The following is an 18610-nucleotide window of genomic DNA, read 5'->3' as shown; positions in this document are numbered from 1 at the left end:
AATTAAAATATCGTTAAAGGCCGGCTTGCCAAATAAAATCACGACAAAGAACTATAAGAGTCGCTGTACGAGCCACGAAATATATTTTGCTTAGACATCTCAAATATGAGATTGTTCCTCAACGTCTTAACAATGTCTAAGCAAAATATATTCCGTGGCTCGTACAGCGATTCTTACAATTCTTTGTTATAATAATATGCAACATTTTCGTTTCTGAATATTCGATTTTGGACATTATTAATTTTAAATAAGAATAGAAAAATCGAGATTAGTCAAGTGATAGAGAAAACCAAAGTCTCCCCTTTTCCAACTCGCATCCCATTAGTAGTAGTGCATCCGAACAAGAAAAAGAGCGACTATTCCTGTGGCAGAGATTAGACGCGTGGGTGGCGGTAGTGGGAAGAGAGAAAACGAGAGATCGATTAAAACGGGCAAAAAGGGAAAATCGCAGTGATGAAGCTGAGCCGAGAAAGGCAAAAGAAAAAAGGAAGATTGAGATAGAGGATGCTTTCTAAAACCACGAAGAGTAGGGAGGACGAGCGAGAGATGGCCATTGTTTCAGCTTCCGCGTCTTTTAGCCGTGGCTTTATAATCTTCATCATCGTTTTCGTTGAACGAGAACTGCCAGACCACAAAAGATCTCTCGCGCGTGGAAAATACCCCTGTGTTTGCCCCTATTTTTCAATCCTCTCATTTTATCCCTTACTTTTTTTCTCCCGTTTGCGTATCTTTACAGTTGGAAGATTACTTAACAATCTGCCTCTCTGAGGGTGCATTTCTGCATTCGTGATTAAAAAGTAATATTTTCTTGCGACAATTAATCTTAGCGTTGAAATTTCGCCGTCCAAATTAATATAATTACGAAACTTCTCATTTATTTCAATTCATTTCTCGTTTAAATGATGTATCACATACACATCTAATCTCCATATCATATATTAAGATAATTAATTACACTGAGATTTAATATTTCTATAAAACTTTTATTTTATTGCGTCAAGTTGTGTGGCAACGTTGATTAAAGAGTTTCAGTTAAAAACTATCATCTAACTTTTAGATAAGAAAATTTGCTTAGAAAATTTACTTTAATAAGTTAAGCGGAAGCATAAATGCGTTTCTACAAACTCTTTAGGCGATTTCTCCACAGTTAATTCTCTGTATTAATCCTATCGTAACTCAAAGTTGCAGTAACGTTGATACAAAAGCAAACACAGGTTTAGACATTTTCGCTTGAAAATTGATAAAATGATAAGCGTAAATTTGGAAATTGTTGTTGTTTAACGTGTGCGCGAACGTCATTAAGGTCGCCAGCTCGAAGAAGATAAGAGGGATTGTCAGATTACAGACGTTAATCGATCAACAGGATGCGAGGGAGCCGAAATAAGCGACATAAGCTGGGTTCTAATAGAGCAGGGATTCTAGCCACCGTAATTATCAGGACACAGGGATTACGTTACGACGTTAGTGATTTCGCTGCCGTCAAACAGGATAACGCCAACAGTTACCAAGACTGACGGATAATGATGACCCATCAACAGATTAACATTGCACGTTTCTCGAAAAGCGTTGTTAATATTGTTTGTATAAACAGAACTCATTAATTCTTGTACCATTTAAATATTTCTGATAAACAAGTTTCTTCCAAGTTCTCAAATATTTTCATTTTTTAGTTTTTATCGCTACAATAATTTTTAATCATTATTTATTAAAAAAGCTAAATGCGACATTATAATACTATTAAATTGGATATAAAATACAACCCCGACTGTATTTAGAGATAATCATCATCAGTTTGAATCGATCGAGAGCAAATTGAAGGTGTATATTTGCAAAACAATTGCGCGTATATTTACTGTTACAGATGTTAATTAATCAAGTTTTTGCAGAATTTATTTGGAAATGTAAATAATAGTATTTCTTCGATATTTAGCTCCGATCAAATTATATAACTAATATTTCGTCCATCATCCGAAGGAAAACAAAATGATCATTGAAGTTGGAAGGGAATGGAATGGAATGTACCATGGCATCAAGCTCTCATGGAGTTCTGCTTCGCTCTATCCACTCCGAAGGGAATCAGGAAGTGCAGTTTGTGCTGCAACTTCATTTCCTCATCGGATGAATGTCGCATAGACTTCCGGTTCCCTGGAGCGAACCTTTCACAAGCATCGTATTAGAAAAAGATTAGGATTAGATGAGAAAGAAAAATGCTTTCTTTCTAGATCGTTATTCGATCGAGAAATTTCCCCAGAGACTTTATATATATATATATATCTACGAGAAATCGGCAATTGACGTGATTGCAACGTAGTAGAGAATATAATGTATAACAGGATTATATTTTGCGTAAACAGAACAAAAAATAAGAAACACGAAAAGAATATCAAACTTGTTAGTACGCGTAATAATATACGTTACGTTTCATTTTATGTAATTATTTAATTACAGAGAAGCTTAGAGAAATAAAGGAGATTATCGAGATCCACTGGTTTTGTTAAATGAAAAAATGAAGAGAGGGATCTAAATATCACAGACGTGTCAGAGAAGATGAAACCTCGAAAGATCGCCTTATTCGACACCAGGTGTCTCGACCTATAAACGCGTCTCTCGAGAATCGTCCGGACTGCGATCTTTGCATGTATACATATATATACGTCGCTCTAGAATTCCAGCGATGCGCACGAGTTACCGTCTCGTGTCATCCCGCGTCTACGAAGTTCCGAGGGAACGTATAGCTGATGTCCACAGTACTTGCGAACTCGGGGCAACCTTTCGCCACGAACGCGATCCACGAGGAAGAAACTATTTCGCTAACGAGAGTCTGCGAGTGGCGCTGGCTTCAGGCACGGCCAAGTAATTGGAATTCATACCGAAGTATCTTGCGCCGCGGAACACGCGTGCACGTTGATAACTGCGGTTGATAACCAAAATACGCGAGTAATAGACGCGGTTAACCCGAATTCTCCCGTTAACGTTTTGCGGAGCTTCTTTCGCAACAATTTCGACAGACGCTAAAGTTTGCATAAACTTCACGCTGCGTCATATTTTAATGCACAGAGAGAATTTTTTCTAGAGAAATATCTACAACAATAAGATATAAAATATGTTCGATTAATTTTACGATGTGTCATATTAATATTTTTTATTGTAGTAAAAAAGTCTTATAAAATTCTTCCAATACCATACATGATTTTCCCAGAATAAATTCTAAGAAAAAATTCTCTCCGTGTAAATACATATATATGTAGTGTGAATTTTAATATAAAAAAATATTTCTTCAAACAAAATATTTTTATCAATATAAAAAACGTAAGAAAATTTTCGAATAATTATGAAATTGCATTCACGTAACGGTTTTGAAAAATACCGTACTAAAAACAATAAAAGAATTTTAGCTTACATAAAGACGATTCTGTTCTATTCATACTTATGATATTACGCGACACTTGTTATTATATTATACGATTCAATCTTAACTTTTATTCATATTTATGGATCGACCATAGTATCTCGTGAATATTTAAATAGTCTTTTATGAATCTTTATAAGACTAAACCTTTGCTGCAGAGCTGAAATGTATAATACATTAAAGCCGCTCCGAATCTTGAAATATCCTCCTTTGAAATAACGAAGAAGCAGTTACGTTAATCTACATGTTCATATATTAAAAGGATAAAACGGATATTTATTCATTCGAGCAAAGGTTACGTTCGCTCTCCTTGGCATCTAATCGTCTTGTCTCGACACTCGATTGCCTGTTGAAATGGTGCAAGTGCATGGTTGCATACCAAAGCTTAATATGCACTCAATTATGGCACTTAACATATATATATATTTAAGCACACTTACTGTGTAAGCAATAGTGTTGATGGGCTGCGAGACACGACCGTGCTTCTTCTCCTGCGTGGTGGAACCATCTTTGCTCTCGTTATCGGAATCTGTGCATAAAAGGCAGCATTTTAATCACGTTACATCCTTGAACAGCATGTTGATAAACAAAGCACCTCTAGATGTAATATGCGCATTTATCTTGACTAATTTGAGTTCACACTGCGTAGATAACTCTCATCATAAATATGTCTTTCCCTCTCTTTTACGACTAAAATTAATTTTATTTAGAAAAAAAAAGAGAATTTTACTGTATTTTTCATAAAAATACGCTTGACAGTTTTACAAAATAATTTTGTAATTCAGCTTATACATTAAGTTATTTCACAGAATTAAGCCTAAAAATATCACGTAAAGATATCAAAGGAAAGATATAACAGAGACACCTGTTTATATTTAACTTATTTTTCCAGGAAGATCAGATAATTTTTAGATAATTATCATATAGAGATATTATTATACATATACTATGATAACACGCAATATAGAATATATGTATAATTAATAAAGTTCACTTCGGCTAAATGCATATTAACATAAAATAATGTATGTATAATAATAATAATATTAATATCATGAAAATACTACTATTAATAATATTAATTAATAAATGAAAATAATATTATTTGTCATGATATTAATAATAATATTAATATCATGAAAAAGAAAGGCTGTTACACAAAAGTCGAATTTTTCTTTGCCAAGAAGACTATGAGAAATTGTTTTTCTTGGTGTGTCAGTCAATCGTCGATATCGATGTACACTCATAAAAGAAGGTAAAAAATAAGCCACGAAACGCAAGATAATGAGTTGTTCAACATATTTACAAAGATAAGAGTGTATCGTACGAGTGTAAATTAAATTTTCGCGGTCCGCCTATCTGATTGGATTACTCAGCACCGGTGCACTGCAGCGACTCAATGATAAACGAAGCGGCAAGCACATATGTCAGTTTACGCAAAAGTTATTCCACGGGGTGAACTTGCTGCACGCCAGACAAACGCGGTTAATCACTGTCAATTTGAATACTCATTGTCAGTTCAGTATCAGAGCATCGCGACCGGAATATGTGCGACAAATAAAAAGATGGCGGAGCAGGAAGCAGTTTGCTTTAAAAACTTTATCATTTTTAAAAAAATAAACGAAATTAATTGAAATAAATTAATATCCTTCCGTCAAAAAATCAATAACATCAGCAATTAGCCTAATAGATTTTTATTATACGTGTGTCCGTATTTCTTATTAAAGTAAGATATACTTCAGACCGAGTAATTACTAAAACCGAAGTAATCATTTTAAAAATAAATGCAGAATATCTCACACACGGATACTCCGCCAGCGTGTAATTAATATAATTACAAGAGCTATTAAAAACGCCAATGTCAGATTACTCACAATATTATAATTAAACGGCCGCGTTTCCTATTATTCTCCACAACGCGATCGTTGAGAATAATAGATTTTCTCTATTGTATTCCACAAGCAAACGTGACAAGAGCAACGAAGAATCGCACGACGGGCGCAATCTGAAAGATTTGTTTTTCTCCATGGCCTTCGATAAATGATTCAGACACTTCGCTCAATTTCAACTGGCATTCAATTCCTGCTATTGCGTAATAACCTCTAGACTGAACGTTATATTTTATCCGACCCGACGATACGACACATGGACTTGATACTTTTACAAATTTGCATATTTCATCGCGTGTTTCCCTCTTTCACACACACACACACACACATTCTCTTTCTCTCTCTCTCTCTCTCTCTGCGCAGATGGCGCAAATATAATTTCACACGTGTGAAATTAATTAATATTGATTAACGTGGTTGACAGAAATGGGACATACATAAGCCAGAATGACTTTTGTAATAAATACCTCTTAAAGATTATTTACAAATGAAATATATTTTATTCCGCTATTTATTGATGGATTCAGATATTGAATGCGTTGATTTCATTTTATCAGATTTTTTTAGGAAAAAATATGTATGCTATCATATGTAACATATTTTCTCTTTTATGTCTCAATTATATCTTTATATATATTTATTGCATACTGAAATTTATATACATATACAACCAAAACAATTTTATTTATAATTCGAATAAATACTGCAGAAAATATATGTATGTATTTCATCTTTTTTACCATTTAAATTCATACCATTTATATTCAAAACACAATATGTTGTAAAAATAGTATTTTAAATCTTTCTATTTATAATATAATGAATCCAGCAGTGTTCTAAAAAAATAACAAATAATTCATTAAGCATTACTATGTAAAAAGCAATGGAATAAAATATATTCCTCTCGTACTTGCTAACTAAACACAAATAAATCAGTTTATATTTTTGTAAGTTAAAAGGTAAGACAAAATTTACGAAAGAGACTATCTTCGAGATAGAAAAGTTTGAAAGTTAAAGTTGACAAAACTTTTATTGCGCTGACAAACACGGGAAACACGGTCGTAACACGTGGAATATCTTGTATCTTCGTTTTAAAAGTATTTCTCGCTAGATTTTTTTTCGCATTTCTCGAGTACCTGGATTTGAGAGGTTCTGCAAACTGCTTAAGTAGAACGGCGAATCTTCTTGCGCCACGTAATACACGACATAGTCATGGTACTCCTTCTCGTAAATATGAATGTTGCTCGGCTCGTAGTCCGCGTATTCCCATTGCGAGTCCATCATAATCGGAACGTTAAATTCCATCGTCAACAACATTTCCGTAACATTTCTCGTTTTTTTCTTTTTTTTTTTAGAATCACCGGAAAATGAATAGTCTTGTTAAACGATCCGCTTGCGCACTTAATATTGCGTTTAATATGCTCTGATTGATCAATATGTCAGTGAAATAACGTATTTTGTTTTCGTAATTGATAGATGTTAGTTATCGGAAATTATCAAAGTCTAATTGCAGACAAATAGAAAGCAATGTACGCACGTGATTACATATCTCGAATAAATAAATATTAAAAATGAGAACACACTAAATAATATAATATTATGATATATGCATATTATTCTTGATTGTCAATCAATTTTATACAATTTTTATAATCAGCAAACAAGTATACAAATTCATTTCAAGATAAATATAAAAACATAATAATAAACGTTTCTTCATTAACAAGCAAATAAAAAGATATATTGAAGAACGTATAATAAAATAATAAAATGTTAATAAATATTACATTTAATATACACAATGTCATATCTAAATTTATTTTTCATTTAATCGAATTATATGAAGTATTAATGTATTAATTACTGAACGACTTTAAATGTAGATAAAATTTACGAGAAATCAAATAGGTCAACAATCATTATATATTGTAATTTAGTAAGCTATACACTATCGCAGCAGAATTTCTACAAATTCATAATAATATGAGTTATTCAGTCATTAACAATATACAGTTATAAATTCATAGAAATTCCGCAATAGCAGCTTACTAAATTACATTAAATATAATGCTTGCTGACCTATTCGGTTTCTCGCAAATTTTATCTTCATTTAAAGTCGTTCAGTAAAATTAATATTTCATATAATTCGAATACATAAAAAATAAATTTAAATGTGACATATATTAAATAATATATCAAATAAATATGTATATTTCATATATTTTTCTCAAAATTAATATAATTTTACCAAAAGCTAATTTTATTTATTTCAAAACTTTTGACAAAATTGAGCTATCATTTTGTTAAACATCTTGAATCTTTCATGGATTACATGGATAAACATTCAAAGTTTTAACAGGGAACACTTTCTCTTGTCGGCACACAGTCGACCTTGTCACTATCGGTATGCAAAAAACTTGCATGTTTTACGGTGAAAAAAAGCTGTGTTAAAACTTGCTCGCTTGATAGACTAGATGTATGCGATAAAGAAAATAAAAATAATCATTTACAAATTTTATTAGCCATCTAGTTAAAATTGATTCGGAAAATTGACTTATAAAAAAATTAATTTCTTTAATATTTATAACCTTTATATTTTTTTTCCAGACTCTTATATCTAATTTGAGTGTAGATAAAACATTTTTCTCTTTTTCTTTTTAATTTAATTTCATTTTTTCCATTTTTCTATATTTTGTAATTAATAAATTCAGTGCAAAAATAATACAATATTATAATTTATGAGATGCATTTTAAATATAAAATTGTAAAAAAATATAATTTAAATTATAGATTTTGCATCAAACTATATTAATCTAAATAAAAAATTTTACTAATAAATCTACATATTTGAAATGGTCTCTTGCATGCATGTCGATCTCACAATGATTCATTCGAACTTTGAAGATCAATTAGAGCCGCATAATCGTCATTGCGCATATTGTTGTGCACATCGTCCATTTATAGAATCACAAAATATTGAAGAATAAAAATCACACTAACCGACAACGTAGTAAAAACGGCACTGCTCGAAGAGTACTTGTTCGAAGATACTTGACTTAACAGGTGACACTTATCATATTGTGAAAATGATAATGAACTCGAGATAAGAATGTTCTTACAGCGGTTGCTCACGATGATCTCACGATTTTCGGGCGAGCGAAGCAACTATATAAATTCACGCGTGACTGAAACTGCGCGAAATGTCAGACGCGATCACGTGAGCGATTAATAAATGCACGCGTACAACACGGAAAAGTCTCTCGGTGTCGCCGATCGACTTGCGAAAGACAACGATCGTAATATAACTAGCTATCCGAGTCCGAGCGACTCCAACGATGACCAGAACACGACAACAGACACTTGACAATTTATGAATACGACGACAAACCACGGCCGCGACTCCGACAATTCCGCGCAGCTGATCGCCATGATGGATCACGCTGACGTCACTTTTGGCGGGACTATTCGATCGTGCTTATTCCTCGGCGCCGATACATCGCGCAATTGATTGCGAGATTTATTGCCGCACGGTTTCTCAGAACGGCTTCGATCAGATCGATCAGATTGCGAAATAGTCGGAATGGCTTCACACAATTCTTGCGAATCGATATTAAGAGTATTATTGTCGCAATGAATTGTATAACTGGTATCAATGATGCGTCTATCGATAGTTAAATATAGATTATGATGAAATATTTCAGACAGTGATACTATTTATGTCAATTAATCGAGTTTTCGCGCAAATGCGCATATAATTATTGTGTATTATGTAACAAACATAAAATTTTAGTGTCCTATAAAGGAGCGTTAAGACAATTGCTTTTTGCCATTTAATACAATCGCCAGTCATCGCACGTACCAAATAAACTATTGAATTTTAATGACAATATATAAGAAATAAAAAACAAATGAAATTTTTATGTCACTTCTAACTTTATGCGCGAATGAATAATGAACTCATTGTCAGTAATAACAAGCTTATGAGATAATTTGTAATAACAACCTCTCCTTTTACAAGATAACCTTACACTTTTACAAGATAAAACATTATGTGTGACTGTATTAGGCTATACCATATAACAACCTCTCCTTTTACAAGATAACCTTACACTTTTACAAGATAAAACATTATGTGTGACTGTATTAGGCTATATTAATAATAATTAATATTGTCTCTAATTACATACTTATCATTAATTAGCATTATAATACACGACATTATAATATACAAACAATTTTTTTAGTGTGCAATTCTTGACGATTATTTAAAAATATAATTGAATTATTCTTACTCTTTAAATATAAAATTTATATTCTCAGATCAAATAGAAACACGTTGTTGGATCACTTTGTTGATACTATCGAACTACTGCCATCTCTGCGATGTCATCTCAATATTATTAAATCGGATATCAAATATGCGTGTTTACTTCATCCATAAAACAGATTCTGCTGTTTGAAAGACGGAAGAGAAAGAAACGAATATTTAAACGCGCTTAGGCGAAGGTTAAGATTATATATTTGGCGAATGTGTTTGTTAATACGAATAAATTTCCGTCGATTTATTCCTTCGTCGTTCCGGCCTCCGAGAAACTTTCATAGTCTCGATTGTTCGTGGCTTTGATTTATTCGTGTACAATAAATGTTTGTATAGTCTACACGCAACCAGTGTCGTTACAATGTAAACAATTGCACACATGTGCATACACATCCCCAGAGATGATTCCAATAAAAACGTCAACGTAATCGACAGCTTGCATCGCGCTGTCGAATATCGCTACTCTGGAATTTTTCTCCATTTTTTCTCTTACAAAACAATTTCTGATTACATAAATCTTGAAAAAAAATATAATTCAATATATACATAATCGATAATAAAACATTAAAGTATTAACAAAATTAAATGATTAACGTATCATAAAATATTGGAAATAGATGGATTATCTTGGGTTGTTATAATCGCATTAATTTAATCTCGAGAAATAAAATATTTAATAACAAATTTACGTAATAATAAAAATAATTCTCTGAAAATTATTTAATAATATCGTCGCGAGCATATTGCGTTACTTCGAGCGCGAAAGACTCGACCGAATTATTTCTCAGACGTGCAATTCCGCAAACGGCTGGTGCAGGTAATGAGATAAATTTCTAGCGATAGTTGAAAACAATTGTCCCTCTTGGCGAATCCTCGGTTCCCATTAAAGCCACGCCCGCGCGTGCGTATACGACGAATGATTTAAATGTTCGCACTGGTATCTGGGTTATTCACATGCTGGAAATGGATTTAATAAACTGCTTGCGGGACCATCGAGACAGAATCTAAATTTTAGTGGCAATTTCACATACGAGAAATAGAGCAGAGCACAACGAGGTAATTCGAAAACGCGCAAATCTCTCTTTATGTCACAAGTGTGAATAAAATATAAATAAATCAAATATTCTCTCTCTAAACATTACATCATGTGTACAGGGTGTATAAATAGATAAGTGTGAACAATTTTAGATTCTTTGTCGAAAATTAAGGGGGATTTCTTATATAAACATATATACTCTTATATCCCTCCCTGATGAGTTACACCTTTCCAAAGACGGAAGTAAAAATTAAGTTATTTTTTCTCAAATTTTAGACAAATTAAAGAAATGAAACTTGGTGGATATTTTCCGGTTCATTTTTAAAATTTTTTTATATAACAAATCCCCCTTAATTTTCGACAAAGAATCATCTCCTAAAATTTTTCGCGCTTATTTAAATACACCCTATACATATGATTATGATAAATAATGTAATTTAATAATCACGATCAACTTTTATCAAAATAAATAATTATAAGTCACACCTTTTACCGATGTGTCTCACATAATGATCAATGATATAATGATATATGTATAAATGTAATAAAGAAAAAGCACATATTTCGGCAGACAATTATTCAAAATGTTACGAAAAAATACATCCTGCCCGGTTACATTAAACGAATGAATAAATGACTCATTGTCACTGAATTATTCATGCCGATTGAGAATAATCCGCGGGACGACAACCTACACGCCTGGTGTTTTGCCACTTGCCCGTAATTCCGGTCGACCTCTCGCGGGCCGTTTCTCGAAACGACGCTTCATTAATTACCATACCGCTTTATCCTTAATCCCGCGCGTCAATTAACATTCATTAAGTTCTCCGTTACGCGCCGACGCGACGGAAACGCGCGCCGATTCGAAGAACGCGCGGGATAGGGCGATCGATCACACGTGGCACTTGTGCCACTTTGAGAAAGTAAGTCAATGTGACTCCGAGTAAGGTTGCACTCAGCCCCGAAACAGCCCGGATTCCCGGAGACCTTCGTCTGGTCTAGGACACGCGACCATCATGGTCAACCTCTCCAATTTGCCGAGATCTCTGCCGAGAATTTCCGTATATATCGGATTTGTCGCGGATCATTGGACGGCGCGGATCTTCCGTACGTCACATTGACGGATATATCGCATTTTTATTAAACGACCTATCCATGATAGACCGGCGCGCCGACTTGAATTTATCGCGGAAACGAGCATATTTCATGAGGTGACATATCGTTCGGAGATAATAAAAAGCTGTCGCAGCTGCTTAATATTAAATCCACCGTATAATCAAAATTATACGGTACATAAAATACGATAGATAAAATATTCTTGATATTCGTTATAAACTTTTAAATTTAAATATAATATTTTACATTTTAGATCAAATGTAAGGAACTTTTGTGATTTATTTCCAGAAAGATTAATTGATATCCTTGAAAATTATAATATTTCGTCATTTTATAATACCTAACGTTTGTGTAATTAAATGGGATATATGTAGACCGATAAGGTTTCAATTATTTAATAAAAATAATATAAATATGCTCACCTTTCGCGAGTTTATCCACAGATTCGAAGCGTCCTTCGACCTTGTTCCGCAAAGAATCCAAATCGAAGGGTGGCGAAAGTCCATGATCCACGCTACGGCTCTTGCTCCTATAATAGAGTAAACGTGATCGTTAATTAACTTCGCTCTCGTTTATAACTCGCGCTCGTCGCAACAAATTTGATTAAGTGAAGGGAAATTTGCAGAAATAGATCGAAAAAGATTGAATAAAACGAGAATAAATGGAGATGCACTCCCGTTCAAAACGTTTTTTTTTAATGTCATTTTCTTGTTATTTTCACAAAATTATACGACATTAATTTTTAAAACTTGTCTAATATACCTACACTTTAAAGAAACCACAATAATTTAAAATCATTCAAATATTATTATACTTATTTTTACATCGTAAAAATAATTGAGCAAAAAATTAAACGGTATAAAAACACCACATATTATTATACATATATATACAATATCGTAATTTGCAATGAAAGGATATTTCTATTTATACAATTGATGTTTCCGAAATGTGGAATTAAATCGCTAATATACACTCGAGAATAAAGTTGAGAGAGTCCATTCGCGACTTCTTCTCGCAAAACGGGTAGGTAGACGCTAATAGTTTGACGCGGTGCTATTTGTAAAACGCTCAAGTGTAAAGGCAATTTCGCCGAGCCATAACAAAACGCGGTTCACGCAATTTCACGATGCAACGAACCATGCGAATCGTGCAAGTTACCTCCATAAGTCGAGTGGTCCGCGGACGTGTGGCCGACGAAGATAAAATCCGCTGAAATTTCTGCGAATAGATCCGAATAACGCGACATAGCGGAACACCTCGCGAGAGAAAAAAAAAAAAATAAAAAGAAAACAAGCATGAATGAGATAGTCGGTGTGTGAACTTGTATTATGTCATGATTCATTCGTCGAAATGTTGTGCGACTTTTTTTAAAACCGTTCGTCGGTTGGATATTTATAGAGCGGGTATTTAAAAGCGCGTTTCAATAATTACTTAAAACCATAAAACAACGTGTGCACTTTAATGAAATGTCAAGAGATGCACATATTATTAATTATATTGCCGCTATAAAATTTCTTATCGCTAGTCTTGCCGTCGATGAAACAAGTGTTTTCGAAAAATTCATTAATTTTTTTCGCATTAATATTTTGTTGCGTGTAAAAAAATCTACTATACTACAATCAACGACAATATATAATAGAATCATAACTATCTGTGGTACTTACAATTAGCTCATACTGTGCGAGTTGAAAAGTGAAATAAACAATGAATAAGTGTGTTTTGCATACCTGTAATAAGACATTGTAAGGTTCTCCGTTGATTTCGAAGTGGTGACATCCTGGGACATTCGCCTGGACCTGAGATGCAACAAACAATCCAAAACAAGGATGGTGAGAACACATGCAATCTACGTGCGCAGCAGAGCTTAAAAAAATGAAATTCTAATTAAATCAAAAGAAAAAGCTTGCGTATATGCTTGAAAAGTGATTTTTTTTTTCCCCCGAGAAAATAATTTTTCATCTAGAGCATTTAAAGGTATTTTAAATTCTCGCGGAATTTAATAAACGACTTTGCATGCTTCATGTTTTAATTTGAAATATACAAGCATGCGATTATAAGTGTATAACATGTTTTTCACAGTTTAATAAATTATAATTTGCTTGAAAAACAAATTTTTATTTTTGTCTATAAATTTTACCTAAATTATCTATTAATTAAAAATTCTCTCTCTTTTGTTATTCATAAGTAAAAATGCGCGTTAATATACCGCGTGACGTTATTTTCTCTAAAATATTCGCGTTTTAGCATAATAACATTATCATTTAAATAAAAATATCAGCAGAATATACGCAGAAACTGTGAAATTAAAATTCAAAAATAAGCGTATGGGTCGCGTAAAAAGCATTTGCCATGAACTGTCGCAGTTTAATAATGAGATACATGAAAATCAAATTATAATCGCCACGAAGATATGTAAATTTTCGATCAAATTAACAATGCAACATTCCGCATTGGATGCACATGCAGCTCAGTTAGGCTTGGTTTCTAAAGGGGAACGAGCGTGCGAATGCGTAGTCACACTCGTCGAAAGACGGCAAACTTGCACTCGATTCGGTCAATTTGAGAGAAGTAGCAACTGCGTGCACTTGCGTGCGCTCGTAAGAGAGGTGCTACATCTCTTCCCGCGCTAATTGCATCCGACATTTTAATTTGATTACACTGGCGCGGCCTAGCGAGTTTGCTCGTTAGTGGCGACGCGCTCCGAAACAAGGTCTCTCTCAATTGTCAGATGCCAGGAAATTCACTCTCTTCTCGAAATAACGTATGCACATTTACACATTTCTCACAATCAAATATAACTTACCGAAACCTTATAATCTCGATGGAAATTTTCCACTCACGATCACAATTCGGGCTGATTTTTACCAAATAAAAAGAAATTATTTCTTTCCTACTTTAAAATTGTGAGATTTAAAGTTCTACTTATTCCGGAAGATATCAAATAAGAAATGCGAAAAGATTTTCAATCTTTAATGAAAAAAGAGTTTTAAATTAACTGCGAGATTCGAAATACGCAACAACCAGAGATTTTCCTGTCTCTCGTCGATATACTTATACATTTGCGAGTAAAGAGCGCGAGAAGAAATTATTACGTACCTATACAAAAGGTGAAGAATCAAATTATTTACCGACGATGAATTAAGCAATAAAAATGTGGGATTCTTCCAACAGTAAATTTGTTGAAAAATTTAAGAAATGCGGTCAGAAATCCTTTCAGAATTACAGTCATTTCAGCGCTCGGTGCTAATGCAATATTTAGCTTCTCGGTAATAATTCAGTAGCAAAACATGAACGTGCCAAAGATGCGCACGTGCACATCGAATAAAATTGAAAAAATATTTTATGTTTCGGAAAATACAAATAATATTGGGACTCTACATGACTCATATACATCTGAATACGGAGGCGAAGCAAAAATAATAACGTACAGTATAAAACGTTGTACTTTTAGACGTAGATTTCATTTTAATCGCGCAAAAGTTACACGAACTCTGTGTAACAAAAAGCTACATTTCACTGGATATTGCAATTTGCAATTCTGCAATATAAATTGCGTTAATGCATTTGGTCGCGCGATTTGTCAATAATTAGCCGTCGAAACACACGATCCGAAGGAGGCGGCGAAATTAATATTATCGCGCGCGAGTCGGGATAAAATAAATGTATCGAACGATATTTAATTAGGCGATCAACGCGCGCGCGCCGTTTTCGCGACGTTTTCGCCGATCCGGATTACAAATATAGGCGGACAGGTATATATAAATAGCTTTGGCACAATTTCGCGATAGCTCTTGTTTACACACTCGCCGCTTTCACGCTCATCGTCGCGAGAGCGTTTACTTGGCCAAAAAAACAAATATTTGCGCAATACTTTGCGTGGTCGCGCGATAGTAACGTTCGCGATTCTTCAGCAACGGGAATTGCGAGTCGCCAAGATGTTTGCCGAGAACGTAGATCTACCTCTTCATGCATCGTCGCGAGATACCGCGTAATTCACTCGTGAAAATCGACGTGGGAGTCGAGAGAAACCGACAATTAATAAACCGCTGTTGCGAATTCGCGAGCATCGGCGATATAAATAATAAAACCGCGAAGGTCGCGAATCGGCCAGACACTTCCAACGAAAACACGACGATTAAGGCGCAATCGCGTCGACATGGAAATTCTCAAAGTGGCTCGACCCTTTTGCGCGCAGCAAAATCACACTGTAAAAAAATTTTGTAAAAGTACATTAAAAATATGTAAAATTACATAAATAATAAATGTAAAATTACACGATAAATAATGAAAAGGTAAACACTTTTATTATTTATCGTGTAATTTTACACTTATTATTTATGTAATTTTACATATTTTTGTGTAATATATTACATATTTTTTTACAGTGCAGCTGATGTAATATTTCTCGAAAATCTCCATTTATTAATGGGATTGCATCGTTTGTACGTAGCAATATATATTATAAGTCGAATGATAATAAACAGATTAAACAATGCAATTATCCATTAAAGAAAATTACGCGATAAATCTCGTTTTACTTCAATTTTCACAACTGAATAATAACGCCTAAAAGCAGGCAACTGCAAACAAATGCGTACAACGTAAACGACGGACCGAGATACTTTCGCAGGCGTTTTCCATTGACATCTTTTCTTCATACACGTTGTGGCAATAATAAAAGACAGATTGACGCCAACATACGTCGTATATCTATCAAACTGATACTATAAAAGAGAGCAAAAATAGATGATAGATCATTTAGTCGTCTTATCTTGCTACTCAAGTATTTTCTTAAAAAAGCTTTCATAATTCATAAATATTACGTTTTTTTTTTCATCTTTTTTGCGTCGCGATTCAATATGACGTCAATGAGGAAGACTAGGAGAGTCTCGAGATTAGCTCCTTGCGCCGAGACGCGATTTATCGAACGACTCTCGTATAAACGCGCGATAATACGCTACTGTTGCACGCAGTAGTAAAACAGACGATACGTGCACCAGCGAGAAATTTCTCGGGTACTACGTGACCGAGATCACGACTAGCAAGAGTGAAGAAAAAAAAAAAAACAGGACGGAACGCTTCATCTACACACGCGCGATGGAATTTTAGGCTTCGAGAGAAAGGTGCGGTGTTTCATGTATATTTCATCATTTCTTATGCGATCACCTGCTTCCGCTTGTATATTCCCCCGAGGATGATGATTCCTCGGTGCTTTGAGCGTTACGTCAAAAATGTACGCAATAATAATCACGGGAATTTTTTTCTTTTACGTATACCCTCTGTCGCATGTGGGGAAATCACCAAGACGATTCATTGTTGACGGATATTATTAATCGAGCGACGTCAAACGCAGGTAATCGCAATTAGATTTAAGCCAATTGCCGGGGAAATCGCGCGGGAATTATTTCGTAACACGGCGCAATGTAATCGCTCATTTCGATGAGAGATTCATGACACGTCATTTATACCGAGAAGAGAAAGAAAGCGCGACATAAGCTGGGATATAATTCTTTACTCGTATATATTTGCGTAATGTTTGAAATTGATAGACAATTTTTTTTCTGACAAAATTACACAAATGATTAATGTGCAATCAAAAAATCGTATACCCCTATAATGCGCTGCTTATTAAAGAGAGAGGGAGAAAGAGAAGGTGGAATGTTAAGAATTTGATTGAGCGAAATGATAATTTTTGATTCGGAATGAATATAAAATAAGGCAACTGGTGTATTTACTCGTCCAACCATGTAATAAATATGCTGCTTTATCGCGCGGATTGATTTTACACTTTCCTATTACCATATTTCATAAACTGGGGCCGCTAAATTGGCAAGACTGGGGCATCGTGCCAAAATGATTTCCTTTCGCGAAATTGAACGTATATATATATATCTGCGAGTAACAAGTAAAATTCAGCATTTTTACGAGACACTTCATTATGCACGTTCGTTCGCAAAACACGCGTGCGTGCAATCGCAAAAAAAAACCTTTATTATTCCAGACACGCGCTATTATTTCCCGAGAGAGAGAAAGAGCTCGAAGGAGTTGCTCGTAAGATTTATAGACAATAAACAATATTCCACCGTATGTGTGTGATAATACCGCTATTATACGGTTTATAGTGTTTCGTTTTTCTAAATAACACGCAGTTTCGTGATATTCCTATATACGTAGAATGAATCGATATCGTCTGTGTTTTATGGTATATATTTCTCATCGTGAAAACGCCTCGTATTATTCCGTTTCTCATCATTGTTCTGAACCCGCGTCATCGTATGTCTAATTATTCCAATTATATCGTATCAAAAAGATACACCATTCATGCTTCGACAATAAGATGGAAATATCTCTTTTCATAATAAAAATGTCATTTGAATCGCACTTTAATCACAAAGTGCGCACTTGTGCGAGATTCGAAATTCGTGAGCGGTATATATACGAAGGAAACTCGATTAAAAGTGAAAAGACGAGAGAATTCCCCTTCGTTTTTCGCTAACTAGCCGGCAAAGCAAATACAGCGTTTCCATCGAGCAACAACACGAGGGAGATCTGTTCATCCCCTTCGTTGTCCGACTCGTTTGAGCGATCACTCCGGAACCGCAAGAATGAAATTCCGTCATTCTCGACGACGGATCGATAGAAACGCCAAACTCCGTCACCGAAAGGCAAACTTTAGAAGGAGAAAGAGAGAGAAGTGCTGCGGAATGTGTAGATGCGTGTGTGTGTGTGGGTGTGTTTGTACGAGTATGTGGAGCAATCGAGTTGTTGGGGACAACGTTGCCCGCCGAGACGGAAACTCCGCCGGCTGTCGGCGTTGTTTTAACGAGGCGAGGCTCCGA

The 18610-nt window shown here is 34.4% G+C and overlaps 1 protein-coding gene across 13 annotated transcripts in view; it reads right to left on the bottom strand.

The window, feature by feature from the left end:
• Positions 1-18610, bottom strand: part of mtd (TLD domain-containing protein mustard) — a 132527-nt gene that overhangs the window by 38728 nt on the left and 75189 nt on the right. For 8 of the 13 annotated variants that reach the window (XM_085481421.1, XM_085481422.1, XM_085481418.1 and 5 more), the window contains 3 exons: positions 13499-13567; positions 12191-12297; positions 3850-3938 (listed from right to left, as the gene is read on the bottom strand). In XM_085481421.1, coding sequence (XP_085337547.1) covers positions 3850-3938; positions 12191-12297; positions 13499-13567 — 265 coding nt within the window. Of the gene's footprint in view, positions 1-3849; positions 3939-6434; positions 6722-8298; positions 8425-12190; positions 12298-13498; positions 13568-18610 lie in introns of those variants that run through there. The other 5 variants (XM_085481425.1, XM_085481420.1, XM_085481414.1 and 2 more) reach the window with 3 other exon arrangements.

This window comes from Nylanderia fulva, unplaced genomic scaffold, assembly GCF_048542155.1.
Source record: "Nylanderia fulva isolate GAGA-0341 unplaced genomic scaffold, ASM4854215v1 Scaffold18, whole genome shotgun sequence".
Lineage (NCBI taxonomy): Eukaryota > Metazoa > Arthropoda > Insecta > Hymenoptera > Formicidae > Nylanderia > Nylanderia fulva.
This window is presented reverse-complemented; position numbering and strand designations above follow the sequence as displayed.